Source organism: Salvelinus fontinalis, chromosome 20, assembly GCF_029448725.1.
Source record: "Salvelinus fontinalis isolate EN_2023a chromosome 20, ASM2944872v1, whole genome shotgun sequence".
Lineage (NCBI taxonomy): Eukaryota > Metazoa > Chordata > Actinopteri > Salmoniformes > Salmonidae > Salvelinus > Salvelinus fontinalis.
The window spans coordinates 12,286,557-12,302,835 of record NC_074684.1 but is presented as its reverse complement, the minus strand read 5'-3'; the positions used below and the strand labels follow the sequence as shown (position 1 = coordinate 12,302,835).

At 44.3% G+C, this 16,279-nt stretch overlaps 1 protein-coding gene across 9 annotated transcripts in view; it reads left to right on the top strand.

The window, feature by feature from the left end:
* LOC129817310 (neurexin-3b-like) overlaps positions 1–16,279 on the top strand; it is a 184,093-nt gene that overhangs the window by 16,874 nt on the left and 150,940 nt on the right. For 3 of the 9 annotated variants that reach the window (XM_055872406.1, XM_055872413.1, XM_055872411.1), the window contains exons 3-4: positions 3,271–3,288; positions 3,708–3,737. In XM_055872406.1, the coding sequence (XP_055728381.1) occupies positions 3,271–3,288; positions 3,708–3,737 (48 nt within the window). Of the gene's footprint in view, positions 1–3,267; positions 3,289–3,707; positions 3,738–4,878; positions 4,891–16,279 lie in introns of all 9 variants that reach the window. The other 6 variants (XM_055872404.1, XM_055872408.1, XM_055872412.1 and 3 more) reach the window with 3 other exon arrangements.

Here is a 16,279-nt window from a genome sequence, read left to right as displayed (position 1 = left end):
ACAAACTCAGCACAGAGCTCAGCAAACAGCCCAGGATGAATGGGATTTGCATACCTCTAACATAATCATTATCCCAGCCCTTATCCCTCACCCCCAAAGAGCCGCATAGAGCCCAGTCCGCCAGGATGACTGTGTTAGCCGAGCTAGCCTAGCTGTAACATAATCAGCATCATTATCCTAGCCCTCAGCCCTTATCCTGCCCACAGAGCTCAGCCCTAAACCGCCAACCTGCAGAATAAGACAATAAACAGATGGCCATAAAACACATGTTCAATCTGTCCGCCCATGTGGATCAGGGCGTATCAGTGTCTAGGTGTGTCAGAGCGGAGGGGCTGGAATAAGACACCGTTTGCTCGCCCCCGTGCTGTTCGGTAATATTACAGCCATTGCGGTGAAGTGGTGTTATCATCAGTCAAATGGATGCGTCCCAAATGGCACCCTATTCCGTACATAGTGCACTACTTTTGACCAGAGCCCCATAGGGAATAGGGTGCCATTTGGGATGCTGCCAATACTATCATCAGTCAACGTGTGAAATTATTAATGATTTCTGCAGAGTCATTTGGAATGTGGCATATTTGATCTCTATTCATTGTTTCTTATATGGCCTGGAAATGTAATGTTTTGTGTTCCCAAACCTATTAAATTAAATGAATAGATTTGACGTTTGAAAGACTGAATGCCTCAGGGGTATTTTAATTACAAATGAGATATTCAGAATGTTAAGGCTATTAGGAGCTATCGACACAAGCTGTAGGATAATGTAACGTACAAACTGATTGCCATGTTCTCATCATCGGACTTCTTCAACTTCCTTCATTTTAATAAGCAGTCTAAAAAGGCCTTATTGTACTATACAAACTGCCCTGCGAAAACACTAGTAATTGAAGGCTGGGGCAAGCAAACTGTGAAACAAGTGCTGAAGAGATGCCTAGGAGCTCGGCTTTGGGGATGAATCAACATACATGGAAAAATGACAGTTACAATAATCTTACTATGGAAATAGGTCAGGGGGGGGGGGGGGGGATAAAAAGAGGGAGGACTTGCCTGATGTGTGTGTGTGTGTGTGCCTCTGTCTCTTGTGTGTCTCTGCGTGCGCGTGTGTGTGTGCGTGCATGCGCCTAATTCCAACACAAGCGGAGTGAAGAGGGCATTTGTGTCCGGTCCCAAGCATGACAGTGATGTTAGAATTTGAGTGGGCTGGGATGGAGGATGGCGTCGCTAGCTGCTGCGGCTGGTAAAATGGAGCAGCAAGAGGATTACACAGGAACCACATGTTCTCCTATCTGCCGTCCATTGGCTTGTTCTGGACACTGCAGCCAGCTATGTGAAGGGAAGGAGGAAAGCTTTAACTGCATGTGTTTTGCAACCCAGCATTTCACAGACACGCGCACGCCAGGGACACCAAATCCCCCTCTCGCCTGCAGGGATGCTGTCTATCAGGCTTCTGCTACCTCCCTTTTTAGTCTTTTGCCCTTCGCTCCTTGTCTTTAACCCTGTGAGCCAATGTCGTACTCCGTAATCTTGCTACTCCAGCTACTGATACATTAGCTGTTCCTGCAGGTGGTGCCTCCATTTAAAAAAAAATATGTTTTTATGTCGCAATATCCAGTGAGTATTTGTCGACCATGTCACGTTAACACGAGTAACAACATGACCGTCAGTGAACAACATGGCCACAGGTAGCAGGACTAGGTGGCCATTTTGAGTACCTACATCATGCCCTCCACTCTATCACTACAACCACTATCGACAGCTACAGCTGTCAGTGCAAAATAAAAATAACCCTCTTCCCACAAGTTCAGTGGGAATTTACAGCCTACATGCAGATAACACGATTGAGTGGCCATATTGAGTGTATGCCCTTCACTTTAACCACTTGCTATCTATCAAATAAATACAAGAAACCCACTTCCCACACGCTGGTTGGTTGGTTGGGTGGGAATTGAATGGCCTCCAGTGCGGCCGGCCGGCCAGAAATCTAACCACGGCAGCTAGCGTTAATTGCTTTGAATCGAATTAATATCTGATATGGCGTATTAGCCTGGCACTTTAAACATCTAATACCGTCCTTCTTAATTACGATCTGTTTCATTTCCTCCCACTACATGTTGCTCTCAGGGGCTGATTAAAGAAATCTGTTGGCATTTAGCTTTTACAACCGTTCCAGCTACACGCACACGCACACACACGCACACGCACACGCACACACACACACACACACACACACACACACACACACACACACACACACACACACACACACACACACACACACACACACACACACACACACACACACACACACACACACACTTGGCTCCGGCCGAGTGGCCAGGGTTAAGATGTCTTGAGGTTAAGGAGGGATAGCCGCAGACAGCTGCAGCATAGCCGTGTGAGAATACATGGCATACCATTGTGCGGTTACTTCATGTGTGTAAATTCAACGTGTTACTGTTTTTTTTTTGACATGACGCTCTACAGCTAGAAATAATATAGACTACACATTTATGTAGGTTCAACATCCTCCGAGGCTTGCAGCGTTGGGCCTCTGGGTGTTGAGTTTCAGGGCTGTAACTTTCAATTATTTTTTACCCGATGAAAAAGATGCTGAACCCCTGAAGGAGTAAACAGTGTGCATTCCTATAAGCCAATGTGAAGTCAGGGGAGGTTGTGATGGTGTGCAGAAAGGATTTGGGTCAGCAGTGAAGTGAACTCTGGGGGAGGGTTGGGTTGGGTTGGGGGGGGGGGGGGGGGGGGGGGGGGGGGGCTAGACGATCGGTCCGGGGGTTTCCAGATATCCACAAACCTCACAACATCATAAATCCACATCTGGCTTTCTACAGGAGCTGGGATTTATGCCTCTCTAGCTTTAACTATGTGTATGTGAGGAACACTGTGGTATATACAATGCTAAATATTATGTCTCTCCTGAAATATTTGCTGCGATTTGAAAGAGTTGTTTAATTAATACAATTAATCAGATTAATTGATGATGATTTACAATGTACAATCTGGTTCCCTGAAAGGATGGGACAGATGTTCCATGTGTTCTTCTCTCCACAGGATGTTTTTTTTGTGTTGTTATTTTTAAACAGGCATGTACAGGGGCAGCTCTGGTCCTTTACATGTTAACAGAAAAATAATGCTTCCGTGTGTTGTTAGGTATTTATTTTGCATGATAGACACCATGCAAGCCAAAGCAGTGTGATGCTAATGCTAGGTATCTCTCTGCCTTCTCTTCCCTCCCCCCTGCTAACTCCTCAGCAGCCGTTCAGAGGAAACCAGGTGAGTTCTGTTTCTCAGATGAGACTCACATATGGAAGGAGGAGAGGACTCAATAGTTACAGGACACATTTTCAGACAGCACACACAGTACGGTGTACAGCAAGATAATAAAGTAAATACGAACTTAAGAAATATTACAATGTCCACATGCATCACAGACATTGCAACTATAAACTGGTCTATCAATAGGCCTGTAGAAATCAACGTGATTAACATTTTTGCAGCGTAGTCGTGCGTGATGCTTCTACCACATTTTGTTCTAAACATGAAGCTTTTCCATGCCCTACGGAAAGCTTTGTTTTCAGTGTTGATAGCCATGCTTTGCCTTTATAGCGAAGCATGCCTGATCACAATGCAGCAGTATTGGTGTGTTCTTATACTCTCTGTCTCTCCGTCTCGCCTTCTTCTTCTCCCTCAAGGCTTAGCACATCTGAAGGCATCTGAGTCAGGTATGATCTCTTCTTTTCTCTCCCCTCGCCTGCTTTGGGGTCAGATTGAGTGTGTGTGTCTCTCTGTGCACTGCCCCTTCGCAGCCACGTCTCCTCTACCTGTCAGTGTGTGTCAGTGTGCTCTGCTGTCATCGTAGTGTTGCAGGGGAGGATGGAGCTGCACGGCATGTCCTGATCATACCGTGCCCCCCGTGCCCCCTCCCGTGCCTCCTGTGCCCCCTCCCATGCCCATTCCCCAGGTTTCTCTGTATTACATAATGGTGTGTTGGCTCACTGCTGTGTCTAACAGTCTAACATGCAGTGGCAACATCTGCTCTTCCTACTCTAGCCTGACCTCAGCAGATAATGACTGTGTGTGTGTGTGTGTGTGTGTGTGTGTGTGTGTGTGTGTGTGTGTGTGTGTGTGTGTGTGTGTGTGTGTGTGTGTGTGTGTGTGTGTGTGTGTGTGTGTGTGTGTGTGTCTGTGTCTGTGTGTGTGTGTGTGTGTGTGTGTGTGTGTGTGTGTGTGTGTGTGTGTGTGTGTGAGAGAGTGTGTGCACGTGTATGTGAATGCTTCTTCCATATGTGTGCTGGCGTGTGTGTGTATTGCAGTTCAGGGGGAGATAGGAGAATGCTGCTTTGCCTGGACTCTGGCCTAACAACACAGTCCCACACTACAAGATTCTCCCGTCACCCCCCATCCCTGTCAGCCTCACACATGTATGAGCTGGCAAGCAGTTAGTGGCACATGAAATATACAGGCTCCTAGTCCACTCTGGTGCGATGTGAGAAGACATGGAGGAGGATGATCCTAGCATGATGCAGCTGATGCAGTTTATACAGGGTCACTGTGACTTGGCCCTGAACATGAGAGCACTTAGGGGGACGCTACGTGGCATGGAGAGAGAGACACGTGTGTGTGTGTGCCTTTCATTGGAATGCATCTACCACTCTGGGCTATGATGTGTTGACATGCATGTTACTCAATGCTTGGTAGGGGGTGCAGATGTTGGTGGTTCTTACTCCCTTACTTACTGCCTTCTAGATGAATAACACTAGTTCAAGATTCCTTTTTTTCTCCTTTCTTTCCTGCCCTCCTCTCAACTCGGGACGCCACTCTCCCGCTCTTCCTCTATGGATCCCTTCTTCTGCGTATCTATAGGTAGAAACAAAGGTACATAGCTCTTTTCCTTACTAACTCTTCTGTACTTTACTGCTCCCTTCTGTTCTCTACTGTGCTCTACTGTATTCTAGTGTACTTTACTGTTCCCTTCTGTACTCTACTGTTCTCTTCTGTTCTCTACTGTTCCCTTCTGTACTCTGCCGTTCTCTGCCGTTCTCTACTGTACTCTGCTGTTCTCTACTGTTCCCTGCGGTTCCCTACTGTTCTCTACTGTTCTCTACTGTTCTCTACTGTTCTCTGCTGTTCTCTGCTGTTCTCTACTGTTCCCTGCTGTTCTCTACCATTCCCTTCTGTTCTCTGCTGTTCTCTACTGTTCCCTGCGGTTCTCTACTGTTCTCTACTGTTCCCTTCTGTTCTCTACTGATCTCTACTGTTCTCTACTGTACTCTACTGTTTCCTTCTGTACTCTACTGTTTCCTTCTGTACTCTTCTGTATTCTACTGTACTCTACTGTTCCCTTCTGGTCTCTACTGTTCTGTACTGTATTCTACTGTACTCTACTGTTCTCTACTGTTCTCTACTGTTCTCTACTCTATTCTACTGTACTCGACTGTTCTCTACTGTTCTCTACTCTATTCTACTGTACTCGACTGTTCTCTACTGTTCTCTACTGTTCCCTTCTGTTCTCTACTGTTCATTACTGAATTATACTGTACTCTACGGTTCTCTACTGTTCTCTACTGTTCTCTACTGTACTCTACTGTTTCCTTCTGTACTCTTCTGTATTCTACTGTACTCTACTGTTCCCTTCTGGTCTCTACTGTTCTGTACTGTATTCTACTGTACTCTACTGTTCTCTACTGTTCTCTACTGTTCTCTACTCTATTCTACTGTACTCGACTGTTCTCTACTGTTCTCTACTCTATTCTACTGTACTCGACTGTTCTCTACTGTTCTCTACTGTTCCCTTCTGTTCTCTACTGTTCATTACTGAATTATACTGTACTCTACGGTTCTCTACTGTTCTCTACTGTTCTCTACTGTACTCTATTGTTCTCTTCTGTACTCTGCTGTACTCTACTGTTCTCTACTGTACTCTACTGTTCTCTACTGTACTCTGCTGTTCTCTACTGTACTCTGCTGTTCTCTACTGTACTCTACTGTTCTCTACTGTATGCTCGGGGAGCTGTCTGATTCCTACAGCTTGTTAATGTCGTTGTAGAAGGCTGCCAGAAACACAGTTGACTGTATGGCGTGTGAGTGAGGGTGTGCATGTTATTGTACACTACTGTACCACTGAGGTGTAAGTTTTCATCGGATCTGTTTCACTTCACTGTGTCCTTCAGCTCAACAGTAGTTGATTGGAATACTTGACCTGACATTAGGCTTCATAATACTGACGTCAGAGTGAAGGATTATTGGCATAGTAAAAAGTAATGGTTTGGTTTCTACCACACATTATTATTGTAAGTCATGGTTTCTGTGCATAGTGATTTGTAAGACTTATTTTATAATTGATACAAAACCATGTGTTACAGTGTGTATGCCTCCGGACAAATTTTGTGTTAAATTAAATTATAAATTATAAATTTCAACTTATTCCTGTTCGGAGGGAAACCCTGTATGGTTTTATTAATATACAGATTGACTGAATGAATATACGCGTTAACTGAATTAATGTACACATTGAATACCCATATGTTCTGCTGTGATGAGGGAATCTGCATTTAGCCAAGTACATTATATCAATGTATGCTGTATTCTGCCGTAGACAGCTGCTTCCCCAGCTCACCTTATTTCCAAATGGGAGAGTTCACATAGTGGTGACTGCTCATACAAGGCTTAGTAAGGATGGGGGGCGAGGGGGATGGGGAGGTGTGGAGGAGAGGTGTGGGGGGGCTGACTAGAATGAAATGAAGAGGGATAGGACCATACGCCAACGATGGTGACATAGAAGAGAATTGGAGGAACTTGTCACGGAATGCTGCGGACGGTTCCATTCATTTCAAATTCTCACCCAGGGTTATTGTACTTCCTTCTGGAATGTCTCCAAAGGAAATGTGAGATTCTTGACATCATTCACCTAACTATACGTGTGCACATGGCAGAGTGTAGAGAGGCTAAAGAGAGATTTGTGACCTGTTGCCACCAGAAAAGGGCAACCAGTGAAGAACAAACACCATTGTAAATAAAACCCATATTTATGTTTATTTCTTTTCCCTTTTGTACTTTAACTATTTGCACATCGTTACAACACTGCTTTGAGAGAGAGAGACAGACAGACAGACAGACAGACAGACAGACAGACAGACAGACAGACAGAGTGAGAGTGATTTGTTGGAGGGACGGTATAACTCCCAGGGACAGTCAGTCAGTCATCTTTGTGCGTCAGCCAGTTTGTCAAGGCCAGGCATCTCTAATGTGAATATGGAGCAGAAAGAGTACCTTGTCTTGTTATTCACAGTCACATCTGGGCTAGCACAAATACAGGACAGTTAGCCCAGCCTGATGGCAGCTAGTCAACCAGAGCTCTGCTCCAGTTAGCATCAAGAATATGTGGTCCACTGGGGTCACCAATGCGAAAATGTAGGCTATGCACTCACTATAGTCAATTGCTTTGGATGAAAGTGTCAGCTATATTAGCATGTTTATATTAGCAACATGCTAGCACCCTGGTGCAAGTCAAGCATAGTTGTGCTCCAGTTAGCATCATGCTAACATGCTAACAGCCTAATCAAAGATTTTAAAACTAACCCAAGATAGACCACAGCCTGTCGTTTCCAATGGGAACAAATTAGTCATAATGGTCAGAACAAGCAAGGAGGTGGGCAGAGCCAAGCACCAGCTAGCGAGATCCTATTGGCGAATTCTAGCAAGCATTTGCATATTTTCGTTACGGAACGCCGACTCTGTAAAGTGTGTATGTATGTAATAACCCAATTCGCCTTTGCTCTCCTTCTAAACAATGCCATCTTTTAAAACTTTGGCAAAGGGTACATTGTACAAAACTTAGTCCACTCTACTTGTAAAATACTGTAGTTTTGGGAACAGAACAGAAAACCGTATTGAGATCAAATGTTTAATTGATGAGAAGATTGTCAGAATGTCGTCCAAAATCCTTCTTGTTCCATCTCCTCCCACTGCCAGCCGCTATATTCGGTAGCGAGTGGAAACGCCAAGCGGATGCTTCACATTTATACATCCGGTGAAATATCTGGCTCATTGTTCTATCTGTGGCCTGATGGTGATGGCAGTCAACCAGAGTTAGCGCTGTGCCCCACTTATCAACATGCTCCAGTTAGCTAGCTGCGGGGCTACTGTTAGTTAGCATGTGCCCACTGCCCCAGCCAGCATCTTGGCATATGCTGCTATAGCACTGGCTAAAGGTCAAATGACACTCTGGTTCATGGCAGTCCATGCATGGACTGGCCCATTATTTACTCATTGACTTGTGACAGTATAATAATCCACATTACAGTATCTTCACTAGGAAAGAGTCTGATTGTATAGATTTCTATTTGCTTTAGAAAGCTCAGTGTCCACCAGAGAATCCAGCGTAAGACTCTTGCCGCCAGAGGAAAACTGTGGTTGTGTGATTTCAGCAGGCAGCCCTCTGGCTGAGGTCCTATCCAGACTGTTGTAAAGACAGAGGAGGAGTAGACTGAGGACTCCCTGGAGAGAAAGGCGGTGGAATAAGACCCTGAGAAGAGGGAGGTAGGGAGGTAGGTAGGTAGGGAGGGAGGTAGGTAGGGAGGTAGGTAGGGAGGTAGGTAGGGAGGGAGGGAGGGAGGTAGGTAGGGAGGTAGGTAGGGAGGGAGGGAGGGAGGGAGGGAGTGAGGGAGGGAGGGAGGGAGGGAGGGAGGGAGGGAGGGAGGGAGTGAGGGAGTGAGGGAGGGAGGGAGGGAGGGAGGGCTCTTGTCTAATCTCTCTCCATATGGGGGCTAAATCCTGGAAGTTCTTCTGGAGTCCTGGAGTCACACTCTAACTATCCTGCTGCTGCCTTCCCTGCTGCCTGGCTGCTTCCTCCCCTGCTGCCTGTTGATGCAAAGTCCGGCACCGCAAAGTTCACACAGCTTTACTCTTTATTCTTTCTTTCTCTTGCTCTCCCTCTTTCACTTCCCATGTATGTGTTCATGTGTACACCTGTCCTTCCCCCTCGCCCATTTTATCTATCTGTTCCCTGTTTATTCTCTGCTTATATGTGGTTGTGTATCTACCTCCCCTATTTCTCTCTCTCTCTCCCTCTCTCTCTGAATTCTCCCATCAGAGCATGATTATTAAGGGGTCAACTACTGCTGTGTCTGCTCATCTGTTCCTCTCATCCCAACCCTCTCTCATCTCTGTCTCAGTGGGAGTTAGGAAGAGGGTTAGGGTTCAGTCTCCATAGCCTACTCTCAGTGAGCAGTCGGTCTGATGGTGTCTGTCTGATGCTGTTAGCCTCTGATGCTAGCTCCCAGCTACAGTAACACCAGGATGAAAATATGCCTTTCCCTTACTTTTCCCATGTGCTGTTTTTCCTCTCCTATCCTCTCCTCTTTCCCATCCTTTCCTCCCCTCCTCTCCTCCTCTCCTCTCCTCCCTCCATACTCTCATCTCCTCCCCTACCCTACTCTCCTCTCCCCCACTTCTCCCTCTATACTCTCTTCTCTTCTCCACCCCTATCCTCCTCTCCTCCTCTCCTCCCTCCATACTCTCATCTCCTCCCCTACCCTCCTCTCCTCTCCCCCACTTCTCCCTCTATACTCTCTTCTCTTCTCCACCCCTACCCTCCTCTCCTCCTCACCTCTCCTCCTCTCTTCCTCTCCTCCCTCCATAGTCCTGTCTCCTCCCCTCCTCCCCTACCCTCCTCTCCTCCTCACCTCTCCTCCCTCCATAGTCTTGTCTCCTCCCCTCCCCTCCTCCCCTCCCCTTCTCTCCTCCTCTTCTCCCTCCATACTCTCGTCTCACTCCTGACCTCTGTGATCAACCGAGCAAAACTGATTCCCTCTTTTTCATGGATTATGAGTGCGTCAGCGGTTACGCAATCCAGGGAGTAATAGAAGGAGAACGAGGAAAGAGAGAGCTAAAGAGAGAGGGGGATAGGGAGCAGAGGAAAGGGGGAGGAGAGAGAGTGAGAAGGAGAGACAGACCGAGAGAGAGGCAAGGAAGGGAGAGAGAAAGAGCTAATGAGGAGGAGGAGTGAATATGTGTCTGTCACATTTGGCCGATGTGTTTTGCCTTGGTACAGCATCACAGCAGGATTACTGCTGCTGGTTAAGCCAGTGTCAAAACAAAACCCTTTTAATCTGTTAACACAAAATGGCTGCCTCTTTATTGGCTTACCGTATCAGTTTAAAAAATGACGCATACTGTATAGCATACAGCTGTAATATGTGTAATAATGTAGTAAAGACACATACAACACAGTCAGCAAATAAAGGTTGTTAAGTAACAACTGGTTGTGTAAGAGCTGGTGTATAGGTGCTAATTGAGGAGTGCACATTGACTAAGTGCATAATTCAATAAATTGCAGTGCAGATCACAACTACCAATACATTTTCTTGGTCCGGATATCTGAATGCTCTCTATGGTGCAAAGATTCACAAGTCACAAAGCATTTCACATATCAGGATGTATTATTGAAAAAAATATACAGTATGTAAAACCAAGGAAATAACATTATACCCAACGTGAGTATAAAAATGGAGATGGGAAGATTTTGGAAAGGGATTGTGAGAATGTAAGCTCCGGCAGTTGGTTGTAGGTGTGCATTGTGTGATTTTCTTTCTGACACGTGTTGATGTGATGTGTGCAGTCAGGCAGAGCTGTTCACACCGTGGAGACAGAGAGAGGGTAAACACACATGGCATGCTATGCCAGCAGAGTGGCATAGTGCAAAGAATGACATCCTCTACTTTTCACTGTACTGTCTGTCTGTCTGTCTGTCTGTCTGTCTGTCTGTCTGTCTGTCTGTCTGTCTGTCTGTCTGTCTCTGTGTCTGTGTCTGTGTCTGTCTTTGTGTCTGTCCCTGTCTCTGTCTCTGTCTCTGTCTCTGTGTCTGTGTCTCTGTGTCTGTGTCTGTCTCTGGCTCTGTCTCTGTCTCTGTCTCTGTCTCTGTCTCTGTCTCTGTCTCTGTCTCTGTCTCTGTCTCTGTCTCTGTGTCTGTCTCTGTCTCTGTGTCTGTCTGTGCCTCTGTCTATCTCTGTCTCTGTCTCTGTCTGTCTCTCGCTCTCTCTCTCGCTTTCTCCCTCTCTCGTCCTCTCTCTCTTTCTCCCTCTCTCCCTCTCTCTCCCATTTCTCTCCATCTGTCGTTCTGACCTGTTAGTGTGTCCCTCGCTGATGACATCATAACCTTTGACACCTCCCTGCTGGGGAGTTTGATACAACACAGCAGACTGTGTCATCTGTCAAAATGTCTGACAAACTGCTTTTTTTAAATCTTTTGAAGTCTATGTGTTGAACCTTGTATCGCCATGTTTTAACAGTTTGCTCACATAGAACTTATCTTTTTCCACATTCAGACAGAGTGTCATCAAAAGGTATCATAGCAAGTACAAACATAAATATTGAAAGTATTGATGCAGTAGCTCGTGAATGTGATTTTGGCAAACGTACTGTAAGCCTATTCATGCAGAATATTTTAACATTCTGTCATACATTCTAAAACATAAAACATGAAGAATTTCCAACATGAAGAATGGTCCAATCCACTAACTGCAACCCCATCTAGATGAGAAATGGACCGTTCCACATAGCATGCAAATGCCCTTGCGCTAGCTGAGCCATTATGCAGATGATATGCAAATGGGGCCACCCGATTGTGGTTGTGCTCAGGGTGCATCGAGTGAGCACCGCACTCAGGGAGGATAATCAACCACTGATCATTGTTAGCAATAAAGAGGGTGTGCAGCCGTCTGTGCAGAGAAGCTGCTCTGCTCGCTGGCTGAGAAAATAACTGAACATTAGTGTGTGTGTGTGTGTGTGTGTGTGTGTGTGTGTGTGTGTGTGTGTGTGTGTGTGTGTGTGTGTGTGTGTGTGTGTGTGTGTGTGTGTGTGTGTGTGTGTGTGTGTGTGTGTGTGTGTGTGTGTGTGTGTGTGTGTGTGTCTTTTGGTGTGTCTGGTTGTGTGTGTGCGTCAGTGTATATCTCTGTGTCTCGTGTGTGTGAGCTTCCCCTTTGTAGTCATTCTTAAAGAAGAGACTGTTGATTACGAGGTGTTTCAGATCATAACATTACCAGCATCACAGTAGTGTATGTCTGATTGCAGTGGCAGGTACTATAGGAGCTGCTGTTTCAGTTCTTTAGTCAGTTCAGTCATAGTGCTTCTCCAGTGATGTAGCTATAAAATATGTGCTATAGGACATTAACATGGCTCACTGAGAGGAGAGGAGAGAAGAAGAGCAGATGTGAAGAGAGGAGAGGAGAGGTCCATGTTGCTCAGTTGGTAGACCATGGCACTTGCAACGCCAGGGTTGTCGGTTCAATTCTCACAGTGGACCAGTACAAAGAAATTAAGAAACTGTATGCACTCACTCAGTGGTGGTTCTAGCATGTATGGCTCACTGGGTGAACCTAGCCCCCCCCCCCCCCCCCCCCACCCCCCAAATAAAAAACAACTTTAATTTTTATTCATACATTTGGAACAACACAAATAAATAATCATAACTTTTAAAACTATATAAATATAAAAATAAATGGGTAAGAGCGTCTGCAGGGGTTGCCAAACTTTTTGCTTTGTGACCCACCGATTGAGGTGTCTTTTGAGTCACGACCCACCGTATGGGTTGAGAGGTGAAAAAACATACACGGACCATAGAATAAGTCAAACATATTATCTTGGCAGCTGAAAGAAAGCCTTTTTGAAGCACATTTCCTGCAATTCTACGCATTTTGACATGGCTAATGCTCTGTTGTTATGCTCAAACATTATAACAAAAGCAATGGAGAGGTTATCTAGCTTTTACTTTGTTGATTATACATTCTCAAAGATTATAGGCTATTATTTTAAAAGATATACAGTACTAGTCAAAAGTTTGGACACATACTTATTCCAGCGTTTTTTTTCTAGATTTTTTAAAACTATTTTCTACATTGTAGAATAATAGTGAAGACATCAAAAGTAGAAGAAATAACACATATGGAATCATGTAGTAACCAAAAAAATGTTAAACAAATATATTTTATATTTGAAATTCTTCAAAGTAGCCACACTTTGCCTTGATGACAGCATTGCACACTCTTGGCATTCTCTCAACCAGCTTCACCTGGTTGAGAGAATGTGTTATTTCATAGTTTTGATGTATTCACTATTATTCTACAATGTAGAAAATAGTGAAAATAAAGAAAAACTCTTGAATGAGTAGGTGTGTCCAAACTTTTGACTGGTAGTGTATGTCCATTATCTTTCAACATACTTTCTATTTGGGTTTAGTTGTTTAAGTTAAAACTGAAAGTGTTTTTTAATCCTCGGAATGTATTTCACATTTGTGTTTATTTGTGTTTTTACAATGCAGAAAACATGTCACCCCGCGAGCCACCTGGACCCCTGCCGTGACCCACAAGTGGGTCCCAACCCACAGTTTGGGAACCACTGTGCTAATGACTACAATATCAAAATGTAGGAGAGTAGAGACCCGGTGTAGTCTTTACATAACAGCTACATGTTGAAGACATACTTCACGTACTCTTGTCCTCCAGTGATCCCTCTCTCTCACTCTGTCTCCCACTCTCACTCTCTCCCTTTCACTCTCTCACAGTCTCTCTCTCTCTCTCTCTCTCTCTCTCTCTCTCTCTCTCTCTCTCTCTCACACAGTCTCTCTCTCTCTCTCTCTCTCTCTCTCTCTCTCTCTCTCTCTCTCTCACAGTCTCTCTCTCACAGTCTCTCTCTCACAGTCTCTCTCTCTCAGTCTCTCAGTCTCTGTCTCTCAGTTTCTCTCTCTCTCAGTCTCTCAGTTTCTCTCTCTCTCTCTCTCTCTCTCTCTCTTTCTCTTTCTCAGTTCAATTCAATTCAATTTGCTTAATTGGCATGACACAAGCAATATTAACATAATTCAAATAATAATAATCACTAGCGTCAACGGGACAACAGAAACATCAATAATCAAGGGGCAAAATAACCATACATTGAGCAATAACAATGGCATGTCATTTTATAGCAAGCAGCGATGTAGTGCACTGCCAGCCCACAGCTCTCCGCGTCCTCCACCTCTCATCAGAGAGGTCTTTGAAACCTTGAATAAGAGGAAATGACACTCTCTAATTGTTTTATATTTTTTACATTTTGTCAGGAAATGCAGCTCTGTCTCAGGTTCTGCTGTGGTGCAGTGGTTGCACAGCCTTGCCTCTACAGGGAGCCAGGTATTCCTGTGTCTACCCTTCTCAATGGCAAGGCTGTGCTCACTGAGCCTGCACTTTGTCAAGGTTTTTCTAAGGTTTTGATCAGTAACCATGGTCAAATATTTAGCCACGGTGTACTGTCGATTTAGGGCCAGATAGCACTGCATTTTGCTTTGTGTTTGTGTTTCCCAATAAGTAATGTAGTTTTGTTCGACTGTGTCGTAATTTGGTTTATTCTGATTGATTCAATGTTCTGGTCCTGAGGCTTCAGTATGTTAGTAGAACAGGTTTATGAACTCAGTCCCAGGACCAGCTGGATGAGGGGATTCATTTCTTTGCTCAGCTCTTGGTATTGCAGGGCATGGTAATGATATGAGAGGGGGGTTGCTGTATTGTAGATATTTCCATAACAGAATTACTATTTTTTGAGTTTTTATTATTAGTGTATATTGGCTTAATTCTGCCCTGCATGCATTGTTTGTAGTTTTCCTCTGGACATGCAGTGTTTCAATGGGGTGTTTGTCCCATTGGGTGAAATCATGTTTTGCCAGTGGACCCCACATTTTACAAGGTATTTAAATTATTTGTTTTAATAGCGTAGAATGCCTTGCGTGCTTTCTCTCTCAGTTCATTGACTGCCTCATTAAGGTGTCCAGTTGAGCTTATTTAAAATAACAGCCAAAAGGCAATGGCGCCGGAGGGGATGGCTGCTGTTTTATTGGCTCCTAACCAACTGTGCTATTTTGTGTGTTTTTTCACATTGTTTATAACTTATTTTGAACATAATGTTGCTGCTACTCTCTCTTATGATCAAAAAGAGCTTCTGGATATCAGAACAGCGATTACTCACCTCGAACTGGACGAAGATTCTTTCTTTAATGAGTCGGACAGAAGGATATACTGCTTCTCCGAGACCAGGCCCAAATTCCGTCATTCGCGTGAAGGAAGTACGGAAAAATAGGGAGCGGAGATCGGGGTGCCTTGTTAGAATTTCTACCATCCGTTCTATTGGCCAATGTGCAATCACTGGAGAATAAACTGGATGATCTCCGTTTGAGACTATCTTACAAACAGGACATTAAAAACGGTAATATCTTATGTTTCACCGAATTGTGGCCGAACAGCGGCACTGAAAATATACATTTGGCTCTGTTTTCCGCGCATCGGCAGGGCAGGACAGCTACGTCTGGAAAGACGAGGGGTGGGGTGTGTGTCTATTTGTCAATAACAGCTGGTGCGCGATTTCTAATATTAATTAACCTCTACTTCCTCACAAACCCGGATCCTGGAGCACCCCCATCAGTAAAAAAGTTGACTAGCGTAGCCTAGCATAGCGTCACAAGTAAATACTAGCATCTAAATATCATTAAATCACAAGTCCAAGACACCAGATGAAAGATACACATCTTGTGAATCCAGCCATCATTTCTGATTTTTAAAATGTTTTACAGGGAAGACACAATATGTAAATCTATTAGCTAACCACGTTAGCAAAAGACACAACTTTTTTTACTCCACCATTTTTTTCCTGCATAGGTAGCTATCACAAATTCGACCAAATAAAGATATAAATAGCCACTAACCAAGAAACAACTTCATCAGATGACAGTCTGATAACATATTTATTGTATAGCATATGTTTTGTTAGAAAAATGTGCATATTTCAGGTATAAATCATAGTTTACCATTGCAGCCACCATCACAACTCTCACCAAAGCGACTAGAATAACTACAGAGAGCAACGTGAATTACCTAAATACTCATCATAAAACATTTCTGAAAAATACACTGCGTACAGCACATGAAAGACAAAGATCTTGTGAATCCAGCCAATATTTCTGATTTTTTAAGTGTTTTACAGCGAAAACACAATATAGCATTATATTAGCTTACTACAATAGCAAACCACACAACAGCATTGATTCAAGCCAAAAATAGCGATAACGTATAAACCAGCAAAAGATATACATTTTTTCACTGACCTGCTCAGAATTCTTCAGATCACAGTCCTATAACATCATATTACACAATACATATAGAGTTTGTTCGAAAATGTGCATATTTAGCGGCACAAATCGTGGTTATACGATGAGAAAAGTAGCCAAGCTGCCAACAAAATGTCGGGC